Consider the following 23,113-nt stretch of genomic DNA (forward strand, 5'->3'; position numbering starts at 1 on the left):
CAATTTCTTGTTTTTCTCTGAAAGTTTGTTATCCATTCATAGTTCTTCCAGAATTCTCTAATCCAAATACGAGGGTAGTCTGAACTGTTCTCGGCCTAACAATGAAAAAACGAATTTATAATTTCAAAATGATTTTTATTTTTCGACATAATCTCCCTTAAGATTAATATGTTTATTCCAGCAATGCTCCAGCACCATTATCCCGTCCCTGTAGTGGTTCTCGGTGAGATCTGCAAAATACCCTTTTACAGCTGCAATCATCTCTTGATTTGAAGAAAAATGCTGACCAGAGAGGAGGAGTTTTAGTTTTGGGAAGAGATAGAAGTCAGAGGGAGCCAAATCTGGGGAATAGGTGGATGTCCCAACAATTCATAGTGCAGATCCCTTAATCTTCCAATTGTCAAAACACCTTTGTGGACAGGTGCATTGTCCTGATGAAAGATGATTTTTTTCTTCTGCAAACTGGGTCTTTTCTCACAAATTTTTTCATCTGGTCTGGTTAAAAGATCGGAATGATATTCCCCGGTTATTGTTTTACCCATTTCAAGATAATTAATAAACAAAATGCCTTTAGCATCCCAAAACACCGATGCCATGACCTTCCCTGCTGATAGAACTGACTTTGTCTTCTTTGGTGCTCAACAACCAGCTTCTGTCCACTGTTTTGCACAAAATCAGTTTTATTCTTGTTAAAACGCTCCAAGCACTGTTCAGAGATTTTCATGCGAGTGTGTTTTTGACCTGCTGTGAACATGCGCTGCATCCATCTTGCGCAAAGCTTTTTCATTTGCAATTCTTCATGCAAAATATATCCTACACGTTCTTTTGAAATGCTTATAGTCTCGGCAACTTCTTGCACTTTGACTTGTGGGTCATCCAATACCATATCATGCACTTGGACAATGATTTCTGGTGTTGTTACACTTTTCGGACATCCTTCACGTGGATCATCTTCAAGGCTGGTACAGCCACATTTAAACTCGGCGGGCCATTTCTTAATTGTTGAAAACGAATGAGAAGAGTGCCCATAAACTTTTATGAACTTCAAACGAATTTCTTTTGGTGTTAAACCTTCTTTTACAAAGAATTTTATAACCTCAAGATACTCAATTTTACCCATTTCAAGGGATACAGACAACACTTTTGCTTCGGACAGCTGTATAAACAAAGTACTGGATAGAATGACTTGCAATTTCACATGGATGCTTATGACAGATGTACCAACTTAGAAAAAAAATCTTGTCGATAGTGTAGCCATCTATGTCGAGTTTGAGAACTTTTCAGACCACCCTCGTACAAATAATATTTGGAAATGATTTTCTGAAACATGCTTTCGCATGTAATTTTGTTGATGATACAGTATCCTTGTGTGACTCTTTGGACATGACATCAGGTGAGAAAAGAAAATGAGAGCAGTCTTCTGAAATTTTTAAACATGCTGATCGATAATAATGATCAAGTATTTAATATTGAGACTCTAAAGAAAGATGAAAGAGAAAACATTGAGGAAATAAAAGAGAACCTAGCACAGAATTCAGTGAAATCAGCGAACACTAGTGAAGAAAGGAATAGAATTCTGAAATTCTTTCAGTCTGTGTTTGAATTTTTCTCTGGTATTTTCACAGGATATTTGTTCAGTGTCTTCACTAATGCAGTAGAACACTCAGTGCAGATTTGTACTCAATCTCCTATTTACATTAGGCAATACCAGTCTCCATTGAAATGTATGGAGCATTTTTAGAAGCTACTGTAGGAATATGAAAAGGCAAGAGAAGTCAAATTCTCAGTGGAATAGCCCATTCATCTTAATTGAAAAACCAAATGGAAGCAATGCTGGCTACTTTCAGATCCCTTTGAAGAAAGAAGACAGAAAATACTTTGCATTTACTACTAGATGGCAGAAATATCAGCTATGTAGATTACCACCAGGTGCAAGATATTCTGCCATGTCATTCCAATCTTTAATGAATTCTGTCTTATCAGATATGTTGGGAAATGGAGTCATCTGTTTTCAGGATGATCTTCTAATTTATTCACAGGATCTAGACAACTATTGTAAAATCCTATGGAATGTTTTAAAGAGATTAGATGAAACAGATCTGTCTTTAAAGTGCTCTAAATGCCCATTTTTCTTAAAAGAAGTTGAATATTTAGGTCATAAAATCAGCAACAAAGGAATTATGCCAACTCAGTCAAATGTAGAAGACATATTATCACTCCAAAAACAGTTAGGCAAGTTCATAGGTTCGTTTGCATGTTAAATTTCTATAGAAAATTTATTCCTAATTGTTCACAGCTGTTGAGACCCATAGTGTACTTGAAAAGAAAGGTGTTACATTCAGTTGGGGTAAAGCCCAACAAGGGCTTTACCCCAACTTTCAAAAGCCCAAAAAGGCTTTTGAAAATCTAAAACTGGCATTAAACCAAAGCTCCAGTTCTCATTTATCCTATTGGTGAAATCTTTTATCTTTCTGCTGGTATTTCAAATGGCTGCATTGATGCTTTGTTAGAACAGAAAGAATAAAATTTTAAGCCATTGGCTTTTACTAGTAGGTATTTCATTATTAGATGCTTGTTGTTAGGACAACCTATTAAAACGAGATCTGATCACCAGCCTCTGTCATTCCTAAGTACTATGAAGGATAAAATGAATGTATAATTAGGTGGCACTGGAACTGCAGGAATATAATATTGATGTGGCTTATATTCCAGGAATAAGAAATATAGTAGCTGATTACCTATTTAGATATCTAAGATCTGATCTGATGATGATTTGATGGGGAGGAGGTGGAGAGGATCCAGAGGCGAGTGACTAAGATGACAGCAGGTCTATGGAATGAACCATATGAGAACAGGTTGAAGATTTGTGGGTTGCAGAAACTGGTTGATAGGCGGAAAAGGGGAGATATGATTGAGACATTCAAATTGCTAAAAGGATTCTATAAGATTAATTCAGAGGATATTTTTGAGATCAGGACTGGTGGTGGGAGAACTAGGGGACACCTATGGAAGCTGGGCAAGAGTGTGGTTAGCAGTGGTGTTAGAGCTGGGTTCTTTACTTTTAGAGTGGTAAATGAGTGGAATAAGCTGCCAGAGTCTGTTGTGGGTGCTATGACAGTGAGCGAGTTCAAGGCAAGGTATGATAGATACTGTGAGAATGTCGTATAGTTGTGTGGACATGATGTTTAGGGCCTCCCTCGATGAGCCTAAGGACTCCCTGGAGTAGCCCGAAAATAATAATAATAATGATGAATGATGATGATGATGATGAATCATCTGGGGGTAATCATTTGAATCAAAATCAAGAGAAATTTAAAATTCATGTTATTCATAAGATGAGTGAAGAACCTAGTTCCCAGAAAATCAGACAGCATATTAATTGTTTCAGAAAGTATAAGTCATTTGCACTAGGAGATTTAGCATTGTTAGATGATATATCTAGTATAAAAAGAGTAGTAGTGAAATTATGAAGAAAAGCATTGCGTCCATATAGAATTTTAGACCAACTTTTTTCCTGTGAGGAGAAGTCCATTTAGGATTCAAGATGTCAGAAATCCTAGTAAATTTGTAAATGTACACTCTGACAGGTTGAAAAGATGCTTTATAGGAATTAGAAATTTAATTATGTTAGGAGATACTATGAATAAAATATTGAAAGAGGAAGGCTGTTTTTCTGATACTAATTGTGTATCTCATTCACAATCAGATAGTAGGAAAGGGGGTAGTTTCAAACCTCATAATTCAAATACACAGCAAAGGAGAAAATTAAATTCCAGTAAAACAAAACCTTATCATATAAGAAATTTTAGAAACCCTAAAGTACATAATTCAGATGTACATCTGAGTGATAATTATGAAGACCCTAATATGGATGAAATAGTAGCAGAAAATCATCGGTTAGTTAACTTAGAATTAAATAAACCAGAGGAATGTGAAGATACCTCTGATTTAGTTAATGAAGATAAAGAATCTCAGCCTGTAGAAGTTGATTATGATGGTAATCATTCTGTAAATTTAGAACATAATTCAACTAATTTATGTGAAATATTGGGTTGGCAAATAAGTTTGTTCGGTTTATGCGTTAGTACAAGTTTATGCTGCTTCACCTGTCACTATTGCACAGTTGAAAGGTGACATTTCACATAACCTTTCAGTGAATTTTCGTTCGGCCTACTTCAGTTGCGTGTGTGTAACATATTTTTAGAAATGGAAGGAAATAACGTACATTACCGGCATATTTTGCTTTGTTATTTCAAAAAAGGCAAGCGAGCTGCAGAGGTCCATAAAAAATATGCAGCGTATATGGGGATGGTGCCTTAACAGAACGCGTATGCCAAAAGTGGTTAGCCAAATCCCGTTCTGGAGATTTTGACATCAGTGATGCACCGGTCACCTAACCAAGGTTGAATCGAGTGTTGTGAAGGATATCGTCGACAAAAATCCATCACAAACAGTGCGGGAGATTGCTGCAGTGCTGAACATATCCCATACAAGCATTAAAAACCATTTGCACAAGCTGGGATATGTTTCAAAACTCAATGTTTGGGTGCTGCATGAATTGACTGAGGCCAATATGACTGCTCGCATGTCCATCTGTGATTTGCTGTGACGTTGCTTGCCAAGAAAATGACCCATTTTTGAAGCAGATGATTACGGGAGATGAAAAATGGGTCGTGTACGATAACGTGGTACGTAAAAGATCATGGTGGCACAAGAGCAAACCACCGCAAACATCTTGAAAGCAGAACTGCACCCAAAGAAGATCATGCTCTCTGTGTGGTGGGATTATAAAGGTCTTGTCCACTACAAGGTGTTACCGTCAGGCAGAACAATTGATTCAACTGTCTATTGCTCGCAGTTAACACAACTGGCCCGTGCAATTAGCACAAAATGTCCTGAATTGGCAAATCGGAAAGGAGTTGTCTTTCACCTCGACAATGCCAGACTCCACACATCGTTAACAATCCAGAGTAAATTGTTACGTCTGGGCTAGGATGTTTTGCGGCATCCTCCGTATTCACCGGACCTGGCACTTTCCAATTACCACTTATTCCGATTGTTGCAGAATTCTCTGAACAGGAAAACCTTTGCTAATGAGGAGGCTGTCAAAAGACACCTGGATTTTTTTGCCAGTAAACCTCAGGAGTTTTATGAACCCGGCATAATGAAGTTGGTGGACAGATGGTAAGAGGTCATTGATAAAGAGGGTCAATATATAACTGACTAGTATGTATTATATATATTAAATAAAATGTTTTCATTTCTCTCCGAAAAACCGAACGAACTTATTTGCCAACCCAATATTTGAAAAGTACAGAGAATTGGAGATGTAAATTCCCAATTATCTCTAACATCAGATGATTCTGAAAATAGTACCCATTCAGAGATTGTAAATAATGAATCATTACATGTCTGCAAGAACCTTGTTATTATTTAAGATCTATGAATAAGCAGTGAAAGAATTGTAAGTTTTGTTAGATATAAGATAAATATTTAGAAATTATAAAAAAAAATATGAGAGAATGGTGAAACTTATGTAAAAATAATCATAATTCTTAATTATGAATCTTTTTACATTTATTTCTCTATGTTAGTATATTATTAGTTTTGGTTTTGTAACAAGTATATCAGCACTTGTAATGTGCCTGTTATTGATATATTATTGTTAAAATGAATAAAGCATTTGAAATTGACATACTTACTAGATTCTGATAGTTGTGTTTACTTTCAATTTTTTTTAATTGTAATTTAAAATTGTTAAGTGTTGAGCTATTTGTTCTGTTTGTAAAGACATTCTCATTACGCTAATGAAGAATATTTGTCAGCGATTATACATAACTTCTTGCTCACTATTTACATGAAGTGTGCATGCTCACCAAGGAGAGAGCGTTTGGTATCTGGGGAATGGAGGAAAATAGAGAGAGAGAGGATGGAAATTTGAGAATGGCAACCAGAGAATTGTGTTCTTAGGAAGTTTTTAAAAAAACATGATGGTTGGAAGAATATTAATAGAAGATTCTGAAAAGGAATCATACCACTGTGAATCTTTAAACTAGAAGAGTTGAGACTGTCAACAAGTGTTTAGTAAATAAAAGAAGATATTTGGAGTTGACATTCTAATTCAATGTTCGAGGAAATGCCTGATGAAAGATTTCATCTTCTGTCTTAAGGATGGCGAATTTATTTGTTATTTCTACTGGAAAAGGCGACGGAATTAGTGAAATCTGAAACTGTAAAGTGGCTTAATATGAAGAGCTCTACTTACATATGTTGTTTATGAAGTAGGAGAAGAAATTTCTTTCTCAGCTACAAAAATTGGTAATTTCTGCATCAAATTGAACTGCAAGAGTAAGAATATTTATACTTCAGTGAGACAGGAGGAATAACATTGTATGCTACATAAGGGAGATAAAAATGGATCCCATGGAAAAGAACAAGAAAATTTTATACTTTTGGAAAGGGCCTAACAAAGAAAATGACTCTGAACATTTTGTTGTTGTGAAAACAAGGTGTTCAGTCTGGTAAATGTGATTAAGTATATCTGTACATCAGAGGTAAAGGGCACTAATGTCCATTTTTTTAAGCATCTGAAGTAAACGGCTACTTGTCCACTTAGTGCTCTTTACCATGATGGCACATAATGCCCTTTCCAACTGGCTAATCCACTTATTATTGCAGACAGGAGATAGTGCTTCGCACAACTGAAAAAGAGCACGAAACAAAACATTAAAATATATCTAAAACTCAATTCCATAAAACAAATGGGCATAGTGCCCTTTACCTCCGATGTACAGATATGTTAAATAATCCAGTAATAGAATGAGTCAGAGGATGAATGATTATTATTTTTTTTGGATAAGAAAATCTTTAAAGTGTAGATTTATTTTATAAGGCCTTTTTATTCCAATTTTATTTAAAATGTATATAGTGTTTCGGTTTCATTACTTATTTGGTACTCAAGTCCATAATTTTCCAGATTCTAAAAGAAATGGAGTTAAAAGTCATCGCACCAATCAGAATGAACTCTTGTGTAATTACTTGGAGTAAAAATATCTATACGGAGACAATAAAGAATAAAAATAAACAGCACTAGTAAAGAAGCAGTCCAGGGTATTTGGGGTGATTGGTATATTGGATATTCAAGTTGGCATGCGAACAATTTCTGTAAGGGTTGTTGGTGATAGCAAATGTCTTGGCTTCCCTGCCTGCTTAATCTGTGCAATTGATAAAATGAAGCTAGTTGGCATTGTGAACATTGAAATCTGCAAGGAAGATGATCTTGCTGTTAGAAAAGTTAGACAGAAGAAAATCAACATTTAAAGATAGGGAGGGAAAAAGTTTGGAATTGTTGGTAGCATTAGGAGAATTATAGAAACATCATATGAATTTGATAGAATGTGAAAGAGAGAGAGAGAGATTCTCTACTAAAGGTGGTCAGAATCAGGAGATTCTAATTGGCTACTGTTTGGCATGGTATATCAGAACAAATACGTCCAGATGCCATCCTTTTGAGCCAAAATGAGTTGAAGAATGTGCATTTGAGATGAGTAGTGTTTGAGGAAGTTGCAGTTTGGTTTCTCTCAGAAAAAGCAGATGGATTTTAGAAACTGAAGATGGAATTGAGACATCATATATGTTTTGTAAAGTTGATTTGAAAGGTTCTTTGAGGTTTGCTGTTGACCACATGGACCAAGCACATTTTTTATAGAGTGTTTGAGTGTTATTAATTGTAGCACTTGATTTTCACACCAGCATTCCTCGATTATTGTCAGTGGTCTGCACTTCATCACCATTTTGACATTTTCTTCTAGCTTGCAATGTAGTTGATGACTTTGTTCCAATAATAAAAGTAAGATCTACAGACAGGATTATACACATGATGGAGTACCTTTGAATTTACATTTGAAGTTGAGGTATATAATAGTTATGATGAAATAAAGATATAATTATGTTCAATACATAGTCATTTATTATATTTTTTATGTTTATATATGCTATTCTTCATTACATTTTTTTGCTGTTGGTTTATTTGTTTTTCTTAAGCAGTCTGTTTTTATATTAAGCAGAATAAAACTTCTAATTGTTATACCTTACAGGTATGCAGGAATGCTGTCACTGATCAGTCAGAACCACATATGTCGTGTGAAATTATTGGGAGGCCGTGTTGTATTGGTGTATATGGACAGTGCCACATAACTACCAAAGAATACTGTGATTTTGTAAAAGGGTTCTTCCATGAAGAGGCTGCACTTTGCTCACAGGTTGATTCCCAGATAAATATTGTCATATCTTTTTATTGCCTTAGATTTTCTTAGTTATATTAATTTGTGTCATCAATTTAGGTATTTTTTTGTCATACTTAGTACCATTGTCAAGTACCATCAGAGATGTGGTGGTTAACAGCCTCTATTTGATGATATATATAGCAGTGAATCCTTTCTACATATCTATCAGTTGCATCTATTTTCATGCCAATTTATCTGTCTTGCAGGATGAAAAATCCAAATTTACAAGGTTGGGGAAAAGTCTAGCTTATTAGTTGAATTCACTTATGAAGTGAATTATACTAATCAATCAATTATATTCTTGTTGCAATCCATCCTTTACCCAGGCATAAGCAAAGTTTATGCATGAAGTATCTTCATGACTAGGCTGCTTAAATATCCAGTAATGCATACTTCCTATTGGATGTGTATTACTATGCATTATGGGAAGGTTCACTACCCAGACCAGTTTCAACTTTTATTGTGGTCTTATTAGTGAGAGCTAGACCTGGGAGATTAAATCAATGCAGAAGTCATATATTTTCCATATACAAGCAGTGAGATGTGTATTTCTATATTATTAAAATATGCTGGATCAGAGACTGCAGTAGAAAGTTTTCCCATGTTGTTATTATACTCAACAAGAAATTCTGTTGTTTTAATCCTTTACCCAAGCAGAATTTGCATATATGAAGTATCTTTACAACTAGGCTACTTTTATGTAGAAGCTGTTCATGTCAGTTATCTGATAATGCACAATCAACAGCCTCTTTATTCAAGTAGCCTTGTCATGAAGATATTTCATGCACAAACTTTGCTTTTGTTTGGGTAAAGATAAAATTAAAACAAGAATATGATTTCTTGTCTAGTATAATTTAATTGACAACCAAAGATTTGTGTTCCAGAGTCAACTCCTGTTCTGTGTTGCCCTTTTATTCTCCTCTATTCTGCTGGTATCTGTTTTGCAGCTGGAAATGTCCAGCTTATGTTCAGCTCATTCATAAAAAGGATGACAAATCATTGTCATCTAATTACTCTCTAGTTTTGCCCACTTCAGTTTTTTCTAAATATGGAGAAACCATTAACCCTCATCTTCTACTCAAGTACTCCACAAAAGCTGATAAGGGTATTGCCACAGTTATCATGAGTCAATTGGATTATAACAAATTAAAAAAAAAAAAAAATGTAGGATCTCCTAAGTGATAGTTCTATTTACCATATTATTGATGAAGTTGTTACTGCGTTCAGTTGAGGACATAACTTTGTCATTACTCCCAAACAAATTCCAAAACCCAAAATAATGGTTTCTTTTGAATGTTGGCCACATCCATTCATTTGGATGTGGCCAACATCTTAATCCATTCCAAGGCACCCCCCTCCAAAAAAAAGGGAAATCAGTGCTTTAAAAGAGCAATATAATAATAACAATATTGTTACTACTAAAGCAGACAAAAGTAATGCAACTGTGGTGATGAATTTAGCTGAGTATGAAAGCAAAATAGATCATGATCCTACTTACTCTCAAAAGAATAAAGTTTGCAACTTATTGAAAAAAGAAGTCACTTCCAAAAGAAACAGTTAACAAACTCAAGCCTTTTCGTGTTAAAATACCCAGAATATATGAAGTCCCCCTGTTCTTGTGACCTGGCTTACTATGGACAGACAGGAAGAACTGTTGACATCTCTCTTGGTGAACATAAAAAATACATCTGGCACTATCATTATGGCAAGTCAGGTCTAGCAGACTATGCCTTGGATACCCTTTCACACAGGATCAAATGGAAGAAAAAAAGTCATAAATCAGAGAGAGAGAGAGAGAGAGAGATTGTTTTTGGAATCAATAGTAGCTTTAAAACGTACTCCAAACCTCAACAAATATGGGTATATAAATTTACCAAAAATCTGGGAGATGGTCATTTTAAGATGTAATTAATACTTGTTTTCTTTCTTTTTCCAACATAGATGGCACCTAATTAGGATTTTAGTTCCTTGTGTTGTGCATTACAATTTTTTAAACTAGTCTCACTGTTATACCAAATTCTTTTTGTTTTGTGTACTGTGACAAACTGTTCTTGTGCTCTGAAGATGCTGGATATAATACCAGTGAAATATCAGCTAAGTTAATAAATATTAATTATTTTCTTATTATTCTGTGTTCTAATGAATACCATGAAAATAAATTAATATAGTGAAAAAAGTGACTTCTTGGCCCAAAGAAATTATCAACAAAAAATAATATATAGGATACCTAAATTGCACATATCTAATATTCCCATATGCACAATAGTTGATAGCATAGACAGTCCTACTTATAAACTTGGCCAACAGCTAGCTAAGTCACTCATTCTCTTATTAGCAACTGTCTACCTGTATAAAAAATTTTCTCCATTTCAAATCACTAGTTAAAAATCACATCTGTAAAAATATAGACATAATGGTTTGTTTCAATGTGATGTCTACATTTACTAATGTGCCACTGATAGACACTCTTGATTTGATAAATTCTAATCTCCAATATCTTCAAATTATTCAAATTTACTATATATGCAGTTACTTGACATGGCAAGGAAAAATCTACAAACAGACTAATGCTACTTCTATATATTCCCTCCCCCCCTCTTCCATTGCTAACTTTTACATGGAACACTTCAAAAACAAAATACTTACCACAGGTACATAGACGGCTTTAGTGTGGTTACACTTTGTTGATGATATGTTTGCCATTTGGCCTCATGGACAATATACTTTGGATTCTTTTGTTACCTACCTAAAGAGCTAACACCCCAAAATTCACTTCATAGTAGGAAAAGAATCTAATAACTGTTTGCATTTTCTTGACACATTAATCGCCCAGCTTTCAGTTAGTTCACTATCTTTTTTCCTTTTATTTCCCTGTTCTCAAACACACAAGAAGAAAATACCACTATTCCTGTTCCCTGTCTGAGGTACATCTGAAAAGATAGTCAAAGTACTAAAAAATGTAACCTTTGTATCACATTCAAACCACATGTTTAATTAGCAACTGTGATCAGCTCTCCTAAGGATAAACTCCATCCCCTGGCATATCCCACAATGTATGAAATTCCATGTGTTGTGACTTGCTTACTATGGACAGACAGGAAGATCTGTTAACATCCATCTTGGAGAACATAAAAAATACATTTGTTACTATTATTATGGCAAGTCTGGACTGGCAGACCATGGTTGGAACCAATGTGCTTTGCAGAAGTTATTACAGGTCAGAAAGATTATTTTTAGTCAGCTATGAAGCATTTTCCTAACCTGAACAAATATTGGTTGCATTAATTTTCCAAAAATTTGAGAAACTTATTTAAAGATCAATTCATATATAGCTGTAATACTTCTTTTTCACAACTTGAAGGTGACAAATTAGGACTTTAAATTTGTCTGTTACAATTTGAATTGTTTCACTTACTCATTGTCACATGTTAACTGTAACATGTAATGTTCTCTGAAGATGCTGGTTTGAAGTCCAGCAAAAATATAAGCCAGTTAATAATCATCTTTTTTATAATTGAGTTCATATGTTGTTTCTTGATTGTTTTCCACCTTTGGAAATAGTTTGAAGAATTTCAAGTGGGTACTCTTGATATCTCTAAGGCTTTTGATCAGGCTATCTTCAAACTTTGCAATTATGTCAGTATTCCACAAGCCTCTCTTTGTCTTTTTATTATTACTCTTTTCTTCTATCAATAACCTTTTCCATTTGACTGAAAATCTAGTACATGGTTTTGCTGATGAAAATGCATTGCACTCCTTTGTCCATTTGATGAAAACCTTTGATCTACACAAATCATCGAACCTCCAGAATATTATTAGTGTACAAATTTCATTAGTCTTCCTTTTTGATAATTATTAATATTAGTAATATGATTAATATTTTTGACTATTTCCTGACATCTGTATAACGTTTAAACATGTGCTACTGTATTTTGATTTTATTTTCAGTTTAATTTTTTCTTTGTGTAAAGGTCATGCAGCTGTCTGGTCATGCATTTGAAATTCTTGTTGATTACTGATTGATTACTGAGTGTTTGGTTATTGGGATTGATTAGAACATTGATTAATTAGAAAACAATTAATGTATAAAAGAATTTAACATATTTGTTATTTTTTACTTTTTATGTTTTGGTATATTCTGAGCATCTTTATCACTTATGTGTAAGCCCACTCTAAACAGTATGGGAATTCAAACAAATCCAGTAGAACAGGATGATTGCTAGCTATTATTTTGGTGTTCTATTAATATTACAGAGAAATTGAGAATCATCAGCATCAACATTTTTGAGTGCTGTGCATCCAAGAAATTACTCGATTTTTCCTAAGTATGATCCTAGTCTCAACATATCATTTGGATTCTTGCACACTGGGAGAATTATTCACCAGCTGAGCCAGAAACCATTTGACTGTTGTGTATCCTCCAAATGGAGAAGATACTGCGTCTTTCTATCTATAACATCCACATATGACATCATTCATACTGCATAGTGAAATGGGTGTGAAGTGAGGGGCAAAGTCAGGATCTCTCTTCTCTGATGCTCACACATGATTTTGGCCATTTCAAACTTACTACATCTCCAAATCGAAAAATTAGAATAATCAAAGAAAATGTGTTGAATGACTTGCAATTCTAATTTATTGCATAGAAAATAATTATCACCAAATATGAATTAGCATAATTTAAATCTACATACTTTGTAGATTATATAACCATGTAAACACATAAAAATGCAACATAAATTATAAGAAAACTGTTATTTGAAAACATTCACAAAATTAGAATAATTTTTAATGTGGTTCAAAATATTAGAATAATGTGAAAATAAATGCATAAAAATTACAGATTGCAGTCAAAGGGAAACAACATGATAATTAATACTTTGTTGCATCCCCCTTAGCTTTTATGATCATTCATAAAAGGTTGGGCATATCATTTATTAGCGGTTCACAGTCTTTTTTATCAGAAAACATGCCCATATGGTCTACAGACGAGAAACAAGGGTATTTTTGTCTCTTGGAAGAACTTCTTAAAGACATTTCTTCAGAATTTCCCACAAATTCTCAATGGGGTTTAAATATGGTGAGTTTGCCTTCCAAGGAATTACATTGATTTGCCTTTCTTTGAGCCATCTAGTAGCGGATAAATGTGACAAAAAGCTGAATCTTGCTGAAAAAGGAAATCGCCATTATATAAATCTTCCGTTGCCAGTAACATAAAGTGCTCAAGAATTTCTTGGTACACTTTGAAAGTGACTCTTTTGTACACAATACACAACCTATCTGGACCCTCTGCAGGGTATGTCATGGTATGGTACAAGCCCATACCGTGACATCCCCGAACATTTCATGCACTCTTTATCAAATGCTTCTTGCTTAAGATGCCAAACACATTACATTGGTATTACAATGGAATTACAATGTGTTCCATGGTCATCCCTTGATGAGCATGGAACACACAAACATACTTTCATCACTAAAAAGTACCTTTTTCCAGTCCTCTTGAGCCTACAACATTGCAATCTAGCTGCCTTTTGCTTGGAAGTCATAAGTGGCGTTGACTTAGGCACACGTGATTTAAAACCCAATTTGTGACATTGTCTCAACATCGTAGATTTAGACACATTCACACCTTTCCATCTCCTGTGAAAATACCTTGGAAGCAGTTTTTCTTCACAATATTCTTCAATATCCTCTCATCTCTTGATGTAGTTATTACTTATTGACTGCTATTGCAACGATTATTTTAAAAACTCCAGTTATTAGAATACTGTCTCAATACTCTACTCATGCTTGCTTGAGAACATTTCATTTCCTTAGCTACAGATTGTTGAGTTTGGCCTTCTTTGTGTAGAGACACAATATGAAACATCTTAGTTTCTGATATGCCACTTGTTCAACCCATGTTTAGCAAATGATTCCTCACACACGAGTCAGTTCCACAGCTGAAAACCATTCAAAAAAATTTGGAATATTCTAATATTTTGAACCATGTTAAAAATTATTCTAATTTTGTGAATGTTTTCAAATAACAGTTTTCTTATAATTTTTATTATATTTTTATGTGTTTACATGGTTATATAATCTACAAACTACGTAGATTTAGATAATGCCAATTCATATTTGGTAATAATTATTTTCTGTGCAATAAATTAGAATTGCAAATCATTCAACACATTTTCTTTGATTATTCTAATTTTTTGATTTGGAGGAGCAAGTATACTGGTTTCTATAAGTTAAGGAACAAAGAAAAATAACCATAACTCAAAAAATTGTATAATGAATTTTTATGCAATTCTGTGATTCGAGATCAGCAACATGTCTACCTAGAGCATCCCATATAGGATTAAGGTCAGGAGGCCTGACTGCTCAGTCCATATATACAATAGTCTCTTCTTTGAAGATATTGGTCCATGAGCTTTGCTCAGTGAGGACGAGCATTATCATCTTGTTATAGGGTAAATGTCTCCCCTATTGCACCTGCATACAGTTGAACATAGAGGTCCAGGACCTAATCGCCATAAGTTGCAGCATTCATGGTTCCACTAGGAAGCACATAGATTGGTGCATCTACCCAACAAGATGTCTCTTCAAACCATCACACTATCTCCACCATATGTATCCCTTTCACAAATATTAGAGGGATGATAATGTGTTCCTGGTTCTCTCCAGATTAGAGCATCTTTGTAGAGCAAATGAGGACTCATCTCTAAACAATATTGATGCCTATGGTCTTGGGTCAAGTTGATCTGGAGTCTGGCTCATTTCAAATGTTCTCTTCTGTAGCATGGGGAAAGGGGCACACAGACTACTGGTTGCCATCATACCAACTACCTTTGTGAAGCCATCTGCACACAGCGGAAGCAGATACCAGTGTTCCTGTAGCCAGTATGAGGTCACTTCCAATGTTGAAGGTGTTTATAACAGAACAGTCCTGAAAGATGTTTTTCTTATTGCTGAGGATAAAGTCAGTTTCACTAGTTTTTCCATGTCCACTTTCTATGTGTTTTTGTTTCCTTGAAAAAAGAGTTCATGATGTACAGGTTTTCTTTTACTGTAAATTCTATTATCCTTGCTCCTCTATTATCTCTTATGCTATATCCAAAATTTCCCATTGAGCTTTCATCTGATTGTTGTGCACTAATTCTAGCATGAAAGTCTCCCATTACAATTCTGAAATGATGTTTTCCTTTACTGTATTGAAATACATCATGAAAAATATTTTCAATTTCTTCATCAGTATTACTTATTGTTGGTGCATAGGCTTGGATGATCTTAAGAGTGTATCTTTTTGAGATTTGGACAACAATGCTTGCTATTCGATCAGATATATACTGTCAAATTCTATCGTGCTTCAATTTTTAGTTAATCATGAATCCAACTCCAGAGATTCTTTCCTTATCTTGGCCTCTGTAATACAGTATGTCTTTGTTTTTTAATTGAAGAATTTCCATTACATCTAACTTCACACAGTCCAAGAATTTCCCATTTTAGTTGCTTTAGCTCTTCAGTTAGTTCAGTTAGCCGTGCCTTCACTGCTCAGAGTTCTACAGCTTAAAGTTACAGGGGTCTAGTTTCCAATGGCAGCATGATCAGGTTACAAAAATATTCCAAAGATTGGGGCCGTAATTCATCACTCTGCGCCATTACAGGTTGATGAATGGCAACTTTTATGGAATTTTTATATGAGATTGCCAGTCCCAAAAACCACTGTTCTTTATTCAGTATATTCTGATCTGCCCTAATATTCAATGGATGGTAGCCAGGGTTTTCCCTGTCCACTACCTTGGGGACGCGCTCGGTATCCAGTGGGAGTCCCGAGTCAGCTAGTATATATATATATATATATATATATATATATAAGCATATAAAATTAACTTATATTATGTAATAGTTTTCAAAATTCAGCAAACTTGAGTTTATTGAATTTTGTATTATATATATACACAGTCTTGCTACAAATACTGTTACAACATCCGCACACCCTTGTGTTGTGCCCAGGTAACATTCACGTATTTATCAGTAGATAGAGAATTGTCTAGCTATATGATTACAAACACAGTGGGGAGATTATGAGAACCATGTAGCTGTAATAGCACTTCACAAGGTTGGAATGCAGCCATCTGTTATTTTTAACACAGTAAAAACACTCGGGATCAGCAGGATGTTTGTGTATTGGACCATTGACCATTATAACGATACAGAAGACATCTGACTGCCAAAGAACAGGTCGACCTCACTGCATTAGGATGCAACAACTTGTGAGGGCTGTGAAGGCATACCTCTGCCATAATCCTGTGAGAACTCAGAACATCATGTCACAAGAGATGAATGTTTCAACGATAATGATGTCATGTGCACTAACTGTGATGACCTGGAGGATGAGAGTCTATTGTTATTCTGAGTCCTGACACTACAACTTATGCGGCAGAGGGTGATGAAATCAAAGGCACTTCTTCAACAGTACATTAATAACAGACACAGAGATATACTCTTCACATATGAGAAAATGTTCACCACTGAAGAGTTATTTAACTGCCCAAAATGATCAGGCATGTGTCCCAAATGGTCACACAGCACTCTGGATTCAGAGAGGTCATCACCCTGCATCAGTAATTATTTAGTGGGGAAGACTTATCAGGGAATATCCAAGTTGCATTTCTGTAAGAAAGAGATCAAAACCTTCTCTAAAGTGCATCAAGACACCATGCTGGAACCTGTGGTGCAGTCCCTGAAGAACAGCTTGTTTTATGGAAGACAGCAGACCTTCCAACAGGACTCAGCTCCTGCACACAAGGCGAGAACCACACAACAGTGATTGGAGCCAAATGTGCCAGATAACATATCACCATCTGGAATCCTGATCTGTATTCATTGAACAATCTTCAAATTGTGGTCAGAGCTTGAGAGAGTAGCCTACAAGAAATGACACCCCAGCATTGTCAGCCTGAAGGCAGATTTGGAGCAAGCAATGGCAGCGTTTCCATTGGTTGTACATGCTGCCATTGATGTGTGACCTCACAGACTTTGGGCGTGCATGAAGGGCAACAGAGACATTTTGAACTGCGAGTGCTGCTATATGCACGTTATATTATACATGTGGCTTGTATATGTTAAAAGCTGTAAATGATTTACTGATAAAGGTTTATTCGCAGGTCAAGTTGTAACAGTATTTATGGCTAGACTTAAGTATATTAGCAATGTTCACAAATCGGAGTTGGCCATACATGCATAGTTCATCATTGGCATATACCAACTAATGGTATTCTTCTTGAGATGTTTTTTGTTTAGTATTACCACCTAGCATATGAGGCAGATATTAATGATCCAATGTTATAAATATTATAGTTGTGAGTTGTTGTCAATGTTTCCTTTTTTTTTTTTTTAACTTCATTAGCTGTGAAATAGAAAATGGTTGAGGAGGTTTAAATGATCTTACAATATTCTTGAATCGTAGATGGGAAATTTAGTGAAAATGAGGTGAATATTCAGCTGTCAAATATGCATGATATAGAAAAACTGTTACATTATTATTGCTGTTGTTACATTCAGTAGATTAATCAAATTAGAAAAAATATGGAAAATAATAATAAAACAAGGTAATCCAGCTAACAAGGGTTCTTATTATCAATTCAATACTGTTTGCGTATGATCAGATTATATCATAGATGACCTTCAAAAATCAGTGTATGACTTAAATAAAATAAGTCAACAATGCAATTTAAAGATTACAAAAGAGAAAACAAAAATCATGGCATTTTAAGATCAAGACCGTATTACCTCATATCAGGTTATTGGGTTGATAATAACATATCTCTGAAACAAAGATACAGATGAAAAAGTAAATAAATTTTCAAGAAATCTGACGCGAAACAAGACGAGAAATCCAAATTAAATTTTATGAAGTAATGGCCACTCCAACTGTTATTATGGTTCCAGAATATTGATTTAAAAAGGAAAGATCAGAGTAAAACATAGGCAGCAGAAATGAAAATGATTTTAAAGACACAAAAGACATCAGCATCAAGTATCCTAGAATAAGCTACAATGTGCTAAAACATAAATTAAGTACTAATATATCCTGGGAACAAATACAATCGGGAAATCAGTGCTGATGATGCATTGATTTCAGATTAATTTCTGCAAATTCATTAACATATTAGATACTGAAATACAACACGCCACTGTCTTACTCCAAGGAAACAGGTGCAAATTAGCTAAACCATGGATAATGCAAGACATAAAATAATATATAAAACTTGGAGATAAGATGTATAAAAAACACAAAAATACCCTCACAATGAATACTGTGAGAATAACTTCAGAGATATTATAGAAACTAAGTAAGCCAAAAATTGAAAGAAGGAAAAAACGAGTATTACCATAATGAATTTTTGAAATGTGAAGGTAGTCCCAAAAAAACAATGGAAATTCGTAAACAATATAGAGGAATACCTTGTATAGCGCGGTTAATTGGTTCCAAGAAGCGTCTGCGCTATGCAAAACCGCGTTGTTCAAGGTCTATTTATAAAGGTTTTCGATTTAATTTGTTTATTACAAAAATTTAGGATAATAAAAATGTTTAAAAATGAAAAAAAAAATTTTATTTTTATTAACTGATATAAAAGTTGTAGAAAACAAAACAAATATTGCTTCAATTTTAGCATGCAGTAATTTACTTTTTACTAAAGTAGTCTTTTAGTATTTGTTGAACCATCCTTGTCTTCTTTGTCTCTTCAAGTACTAGGTCTCTGTAGCATTTGATGGCATTATTGAGACTTTGTCTCACTTTGATGCTTCTTTCCAAATTCGGGTCGGCATTTATGAGAATGTCAGAAACTTCGTCGATTTTTCTCACAAAAGTTGAAAGGTCAGCAAAGGAAAATTCTTCAACCATGACATCAGTGTGGTCATCTACGTCTTCTTTTGCTTCATAGGCTCGTTGTTGTTCCAACTACAAAAGGGGTTCATCATCCAGGTCATTTGAATGAGAATCAATACATTCGTTCACATTGTTACAATCTAAACTTGTAAAACCAAGATCTTTGCCCATCTGCACAATTTCTGTTGAGATTTCCTCTTTCTTTCTGTGTTGCAAAGGCATCAAAGTCCTTTGAACAATGTGGCAAGATATTATGCCATACGGCTCTTATGTTGCTTTGAGTCACCTCTTGCCAAGATTCATAGATATTTTGAATGGCATCTTTTATGTTAAATTTCTTCCAAAATTCACTCAAAGTCAATGAATCTTTTTCTGCAGCTTTAATAGCTTGAGCAAAAGTTCGTCTTAAATAGTAAGCCTTGAAAGTGGAGTAACGCCTTGATCCATTGGCTGCAGAATTGATATTGTGTTTGGAGGGAAAAAATGAATCTTGACATTTTCATTTAAGTCAGTCTATAGAGTTGGACGGCCTGGCACATTGTCTAATAAAAGCAAAATTTTGAAAGGAATATCATTCTTTTTACAATAGCTTTTAACTTCAGGGCAAAAACAAATTTTAAACCAGTCTTCAAAAATTGAACGAGTCACCCACGCTTTTTTATTCGAACACCAATGAACAGGTAAATTGTTCTTTGTAAAGCCTTTAAGAGCTCTTGGGTTTTCCGCTCTGTACACTAACAGTGGCTTCAATTTTAAATCACCTGATGCATTACCTCCTAGTAAAAGTGTCATTCGGTCTTTTGACACTTTATACCCAGCTTGTGTTTTTTCCTTCTCTGCTAGAAATGTGCACGATGGCATTCTTTTCCAGAACAAGCCAGTCTCATCAGCGTTAATAATTTCATCATCTGTGTAGCCTTCCTTCTCAATAAGTTCTTTCAATTCATTGAGAAATAATTCTGCAGTTTCAGTGTCAGCACTTGCGTTTTCACCTTAGATTCTTACGTTATGGAGTCCCATATGCTTTTTGAAATTGTAGAATCACCTGCGACTTGTAATAAAAGTTTCACTGGTTGTACCTCCTTCATTTTCGCTTTCATTTTCTTTTATTTTGTCATATAGACTTGTTGCTTTTGCCTGGATTATCATTTGACTCAAAGGAATCTTTTTCTGATTACAATCTTCAATCCAAATCATTAGAAGGCATTCCATATTTTCCATTGTAGAAGATCGATTTCTCATGATCACTTTTGACATATAAGAAGCGGTGCTCATTCCATGTTGTTTAATCTTTTCTTTGCTCTGAATAATTGTTCGTACAGATGACTCATTCATTGAATTCTCACGTGCTATTTTAGCAAACGAAGCGCCATTCTCATGATATTTTATAATTTCAAGTTTCTTCTCTAATGTCAACCACTTGCGTTTTTTTGTTACTCCAACAGTGTCTTCTTTGTTTTGTCTCTTTTCATTCATACTTAAATAATAAAAAAATATTAAATACTAATATTAACGTAAATAATAAAATGCTGTGGGGAAAGAATGTGTCTATGTGAGAGCTAATCAAATAACTACTTCACAAACGTGGCTCTCAACTGTCACTTGCGGCGCCCGGGAGTTGCCGTCAGTGTTGACAATGTTAGTGTAATAATAAAAGCCATGTTAGACCAAAACCCGCGTTGTTCAAATATCAAAATATCCAAAGAACCGACACTTCCAAGACTTAGTAATGAGAACAACAATCATATAGATTTAAACAGTGAAAGAATGTTATCAGACATTAGTGTTAATTACTTTGTTACAAAGTAATTAACATTAGCATTAATTACTTTGTAACTGCCAATGAAAAACTTGTAAATATTCCTAATACTCCATCCATAAATTGAGGACTTAAAAGAAATTAGAGTTCAATGTACTTTTTTTTCTTACTTGTGAGAATGAAATCAGAAATATTATAATAAAACTTAAAAACTCTCCTGCTCCAAGCCATGATAGTATTAATGTCAGCATTGTGCAGGAGTGCCAGGAATATCTGATAACTCTTTTGATGACTACCTTCAATCTATCAATAATGACACTGGTGTGTTTCTAACAGAATTTAAGAAAGCTATAGTAATACCAGTATATAAAAAAGGATGCAAAAATGATCTTAAAAACTATAATCTCATTACTCCCAGTTTTCTCTAAATATTTGAGAAATTTGTTGTTGTTATTGTCTTGTCCTTTGAAGAGTCTTAGATGATTCCGTGTGCTCCTTGAAAAGCTTTGGCTATGTCAATGATTTTGTTTGTATAGAGCTGTTGTTCAGGAGGATCTATTTCTTGCAAGGCCGTTGCAATTGCTGGACAGGTAAAGATGTGAGCGGGTGTCAGTTCAGTATTGGAGCAGTTGTTGCAGTTTCTATATGTTCTCGTATCATCTGTATTGATCTTCCTCTATAATGCCCAGTTCGTAGTCTTGCTACCATGGTGGTCTTTCTGTCAGCATTGATTTCGGGAATTTGATGTTGTGCTTACGGAATTTCATGGGGGTGCTTAAGGGTCAAAGCTGCATAACTGAGAGGAGACCTCCACATAGCCTTTAAAGGAATGCAGAGAACCGACCAGGACTTCTGACCTAATGTCCAATCCTCACCTTCTCGTAGTGCACCCTGTTGGGTATCTACTTGGATACTGAACGAATGAGGATGGGCTGGCAATTTGGGATTTAGCCGACCAAATTGTATTCTTATTGGTTAAACCAAAATAAAAAATGATGGTACAACATGACAAAATTTCATGACGGCTGGGATGTTGCCCGGTTAAACAAGGCCCCCGTTGTTTTCACCAGAGAACCAGGGCGAACAGAGAAAAGTCAGCTACTGGAACAAATCTGAAAACAAACCCCAACTCAACATCACCAGAGTTAAAGATTGGCACTATCAACGTAAGAAGCCTGAATGGTAAAGAAATGGAGCTAGCTGAGGAATTAGATAAGTACCAGATCGACATAATAAGGGTGACTGAAACAAAAAAAGACCAAAACTGGTGAGATCTTTCTGAGCAATAAATACAAAATGTTATATTCAGGCAATGACAATCAAGGAAAAGAAGGCGTTAGCAGAGCTAATCTCAGGTGGTATGGTCACTTAAACAGAATGGGCGAGGAAAGATTAGCAAAACGAGTGTTCTCTAGCAGGTTGGCAGCAAAACGACCCAGAGGAAGACCAAGATATAGGTGGATTGATACGGTACAAAGTGCCTTAGACGATAGAAATATAAGATCTCATAATGTTGGAGTCTTGACAAGTAACAGACTGATTTGGAGAAAAATTGTAGATAGGAAGTTAGTAATGATGTAGTTTTTTTTTCATGTAGTACTATCATATCCTGTACACCCCTTGAGGGTACATGGCAGGAATTTGATTATGATTTGATGTTGTATCACTGATTTCAATGGAAGTAGTTTAGCTTTTGCTAGTGCATTAGCATCAGCAAGAGTTATCATGTGAGTTTCTTGGTTGAGTTCTCTGGCCTCTTTTGCTAATTTATCAGCTGCTTCATTGTAATCGATGCCTACATGAGCAGGAATCCATTGTAAAATGCAACTTTTTCCTAAACCCTTTAGTTGATTTAAGAGTTTATGGGTGTCTTGTGTGAGCTTGGTATTGGCATTTTTGATTGCCTCCATAGCTGATCTTGAGTCACTGTAAATTATAATTCCCTCAGACTGTTGAGATGATGATAATTTTAAGTAGGCTTCAAGTGCTTTATTTATTATGTAAAGTTCGCTGGTAAAATTGGAAGTGATTCTCCCAGATCCAACTTTTATTGAAAGTTTTTCGCCTTTTGGGAGTAGAAGGAGAACACCAGCACCTCCATTAATCATATTGGTGTCTGACGATCCATTGCTATAACAAATAACCTGTTTGGAGGATGAAAGAAGGTTGATAGTATTTAGGCCTTTTTCT

The 23,113-nt window shown here is 34.9% G+C and overlaps 1 protein-coding gene across 1 annotated transcript in view; it reads left to right on the forward strand.

Annotated features, from left to right (window-relative positions):
• Positions 1-23,113, forward strand: part of rho-5 (rhomboid-5) — a 464,881-nt gene that overhangs the window by 359,496 nt on the left and 82,272 nt on the right. Inside the window, exon 14 of the mRNA XM_090404834.1 lies at positions 8,097-8,261. Coding sequence (XP_090260960.1) covers positions 8,097-8,261 — 165 coding nt within the window. The remainder of the gene's footprint in view (positions 1-8,096; positions 8,262-23,113) is intronic.

The sequence above is a fragment of the Typopeltis vanoorti genome, chromosome 15, assembly GCF_054136105.1.
Source record: "Typopeltis vanoorti isolate ZY-2024b chromosome 15, IOZ_Tvanoo_1.0, whole genome shotgun sequence".
NCBI classification, from domain to species: Eukaryota; Metazoa; Arthropoda; class Arachnida; order Uropygi; family Thelyphonidae; genus Typopeltis; species Typopeltis vanoorti.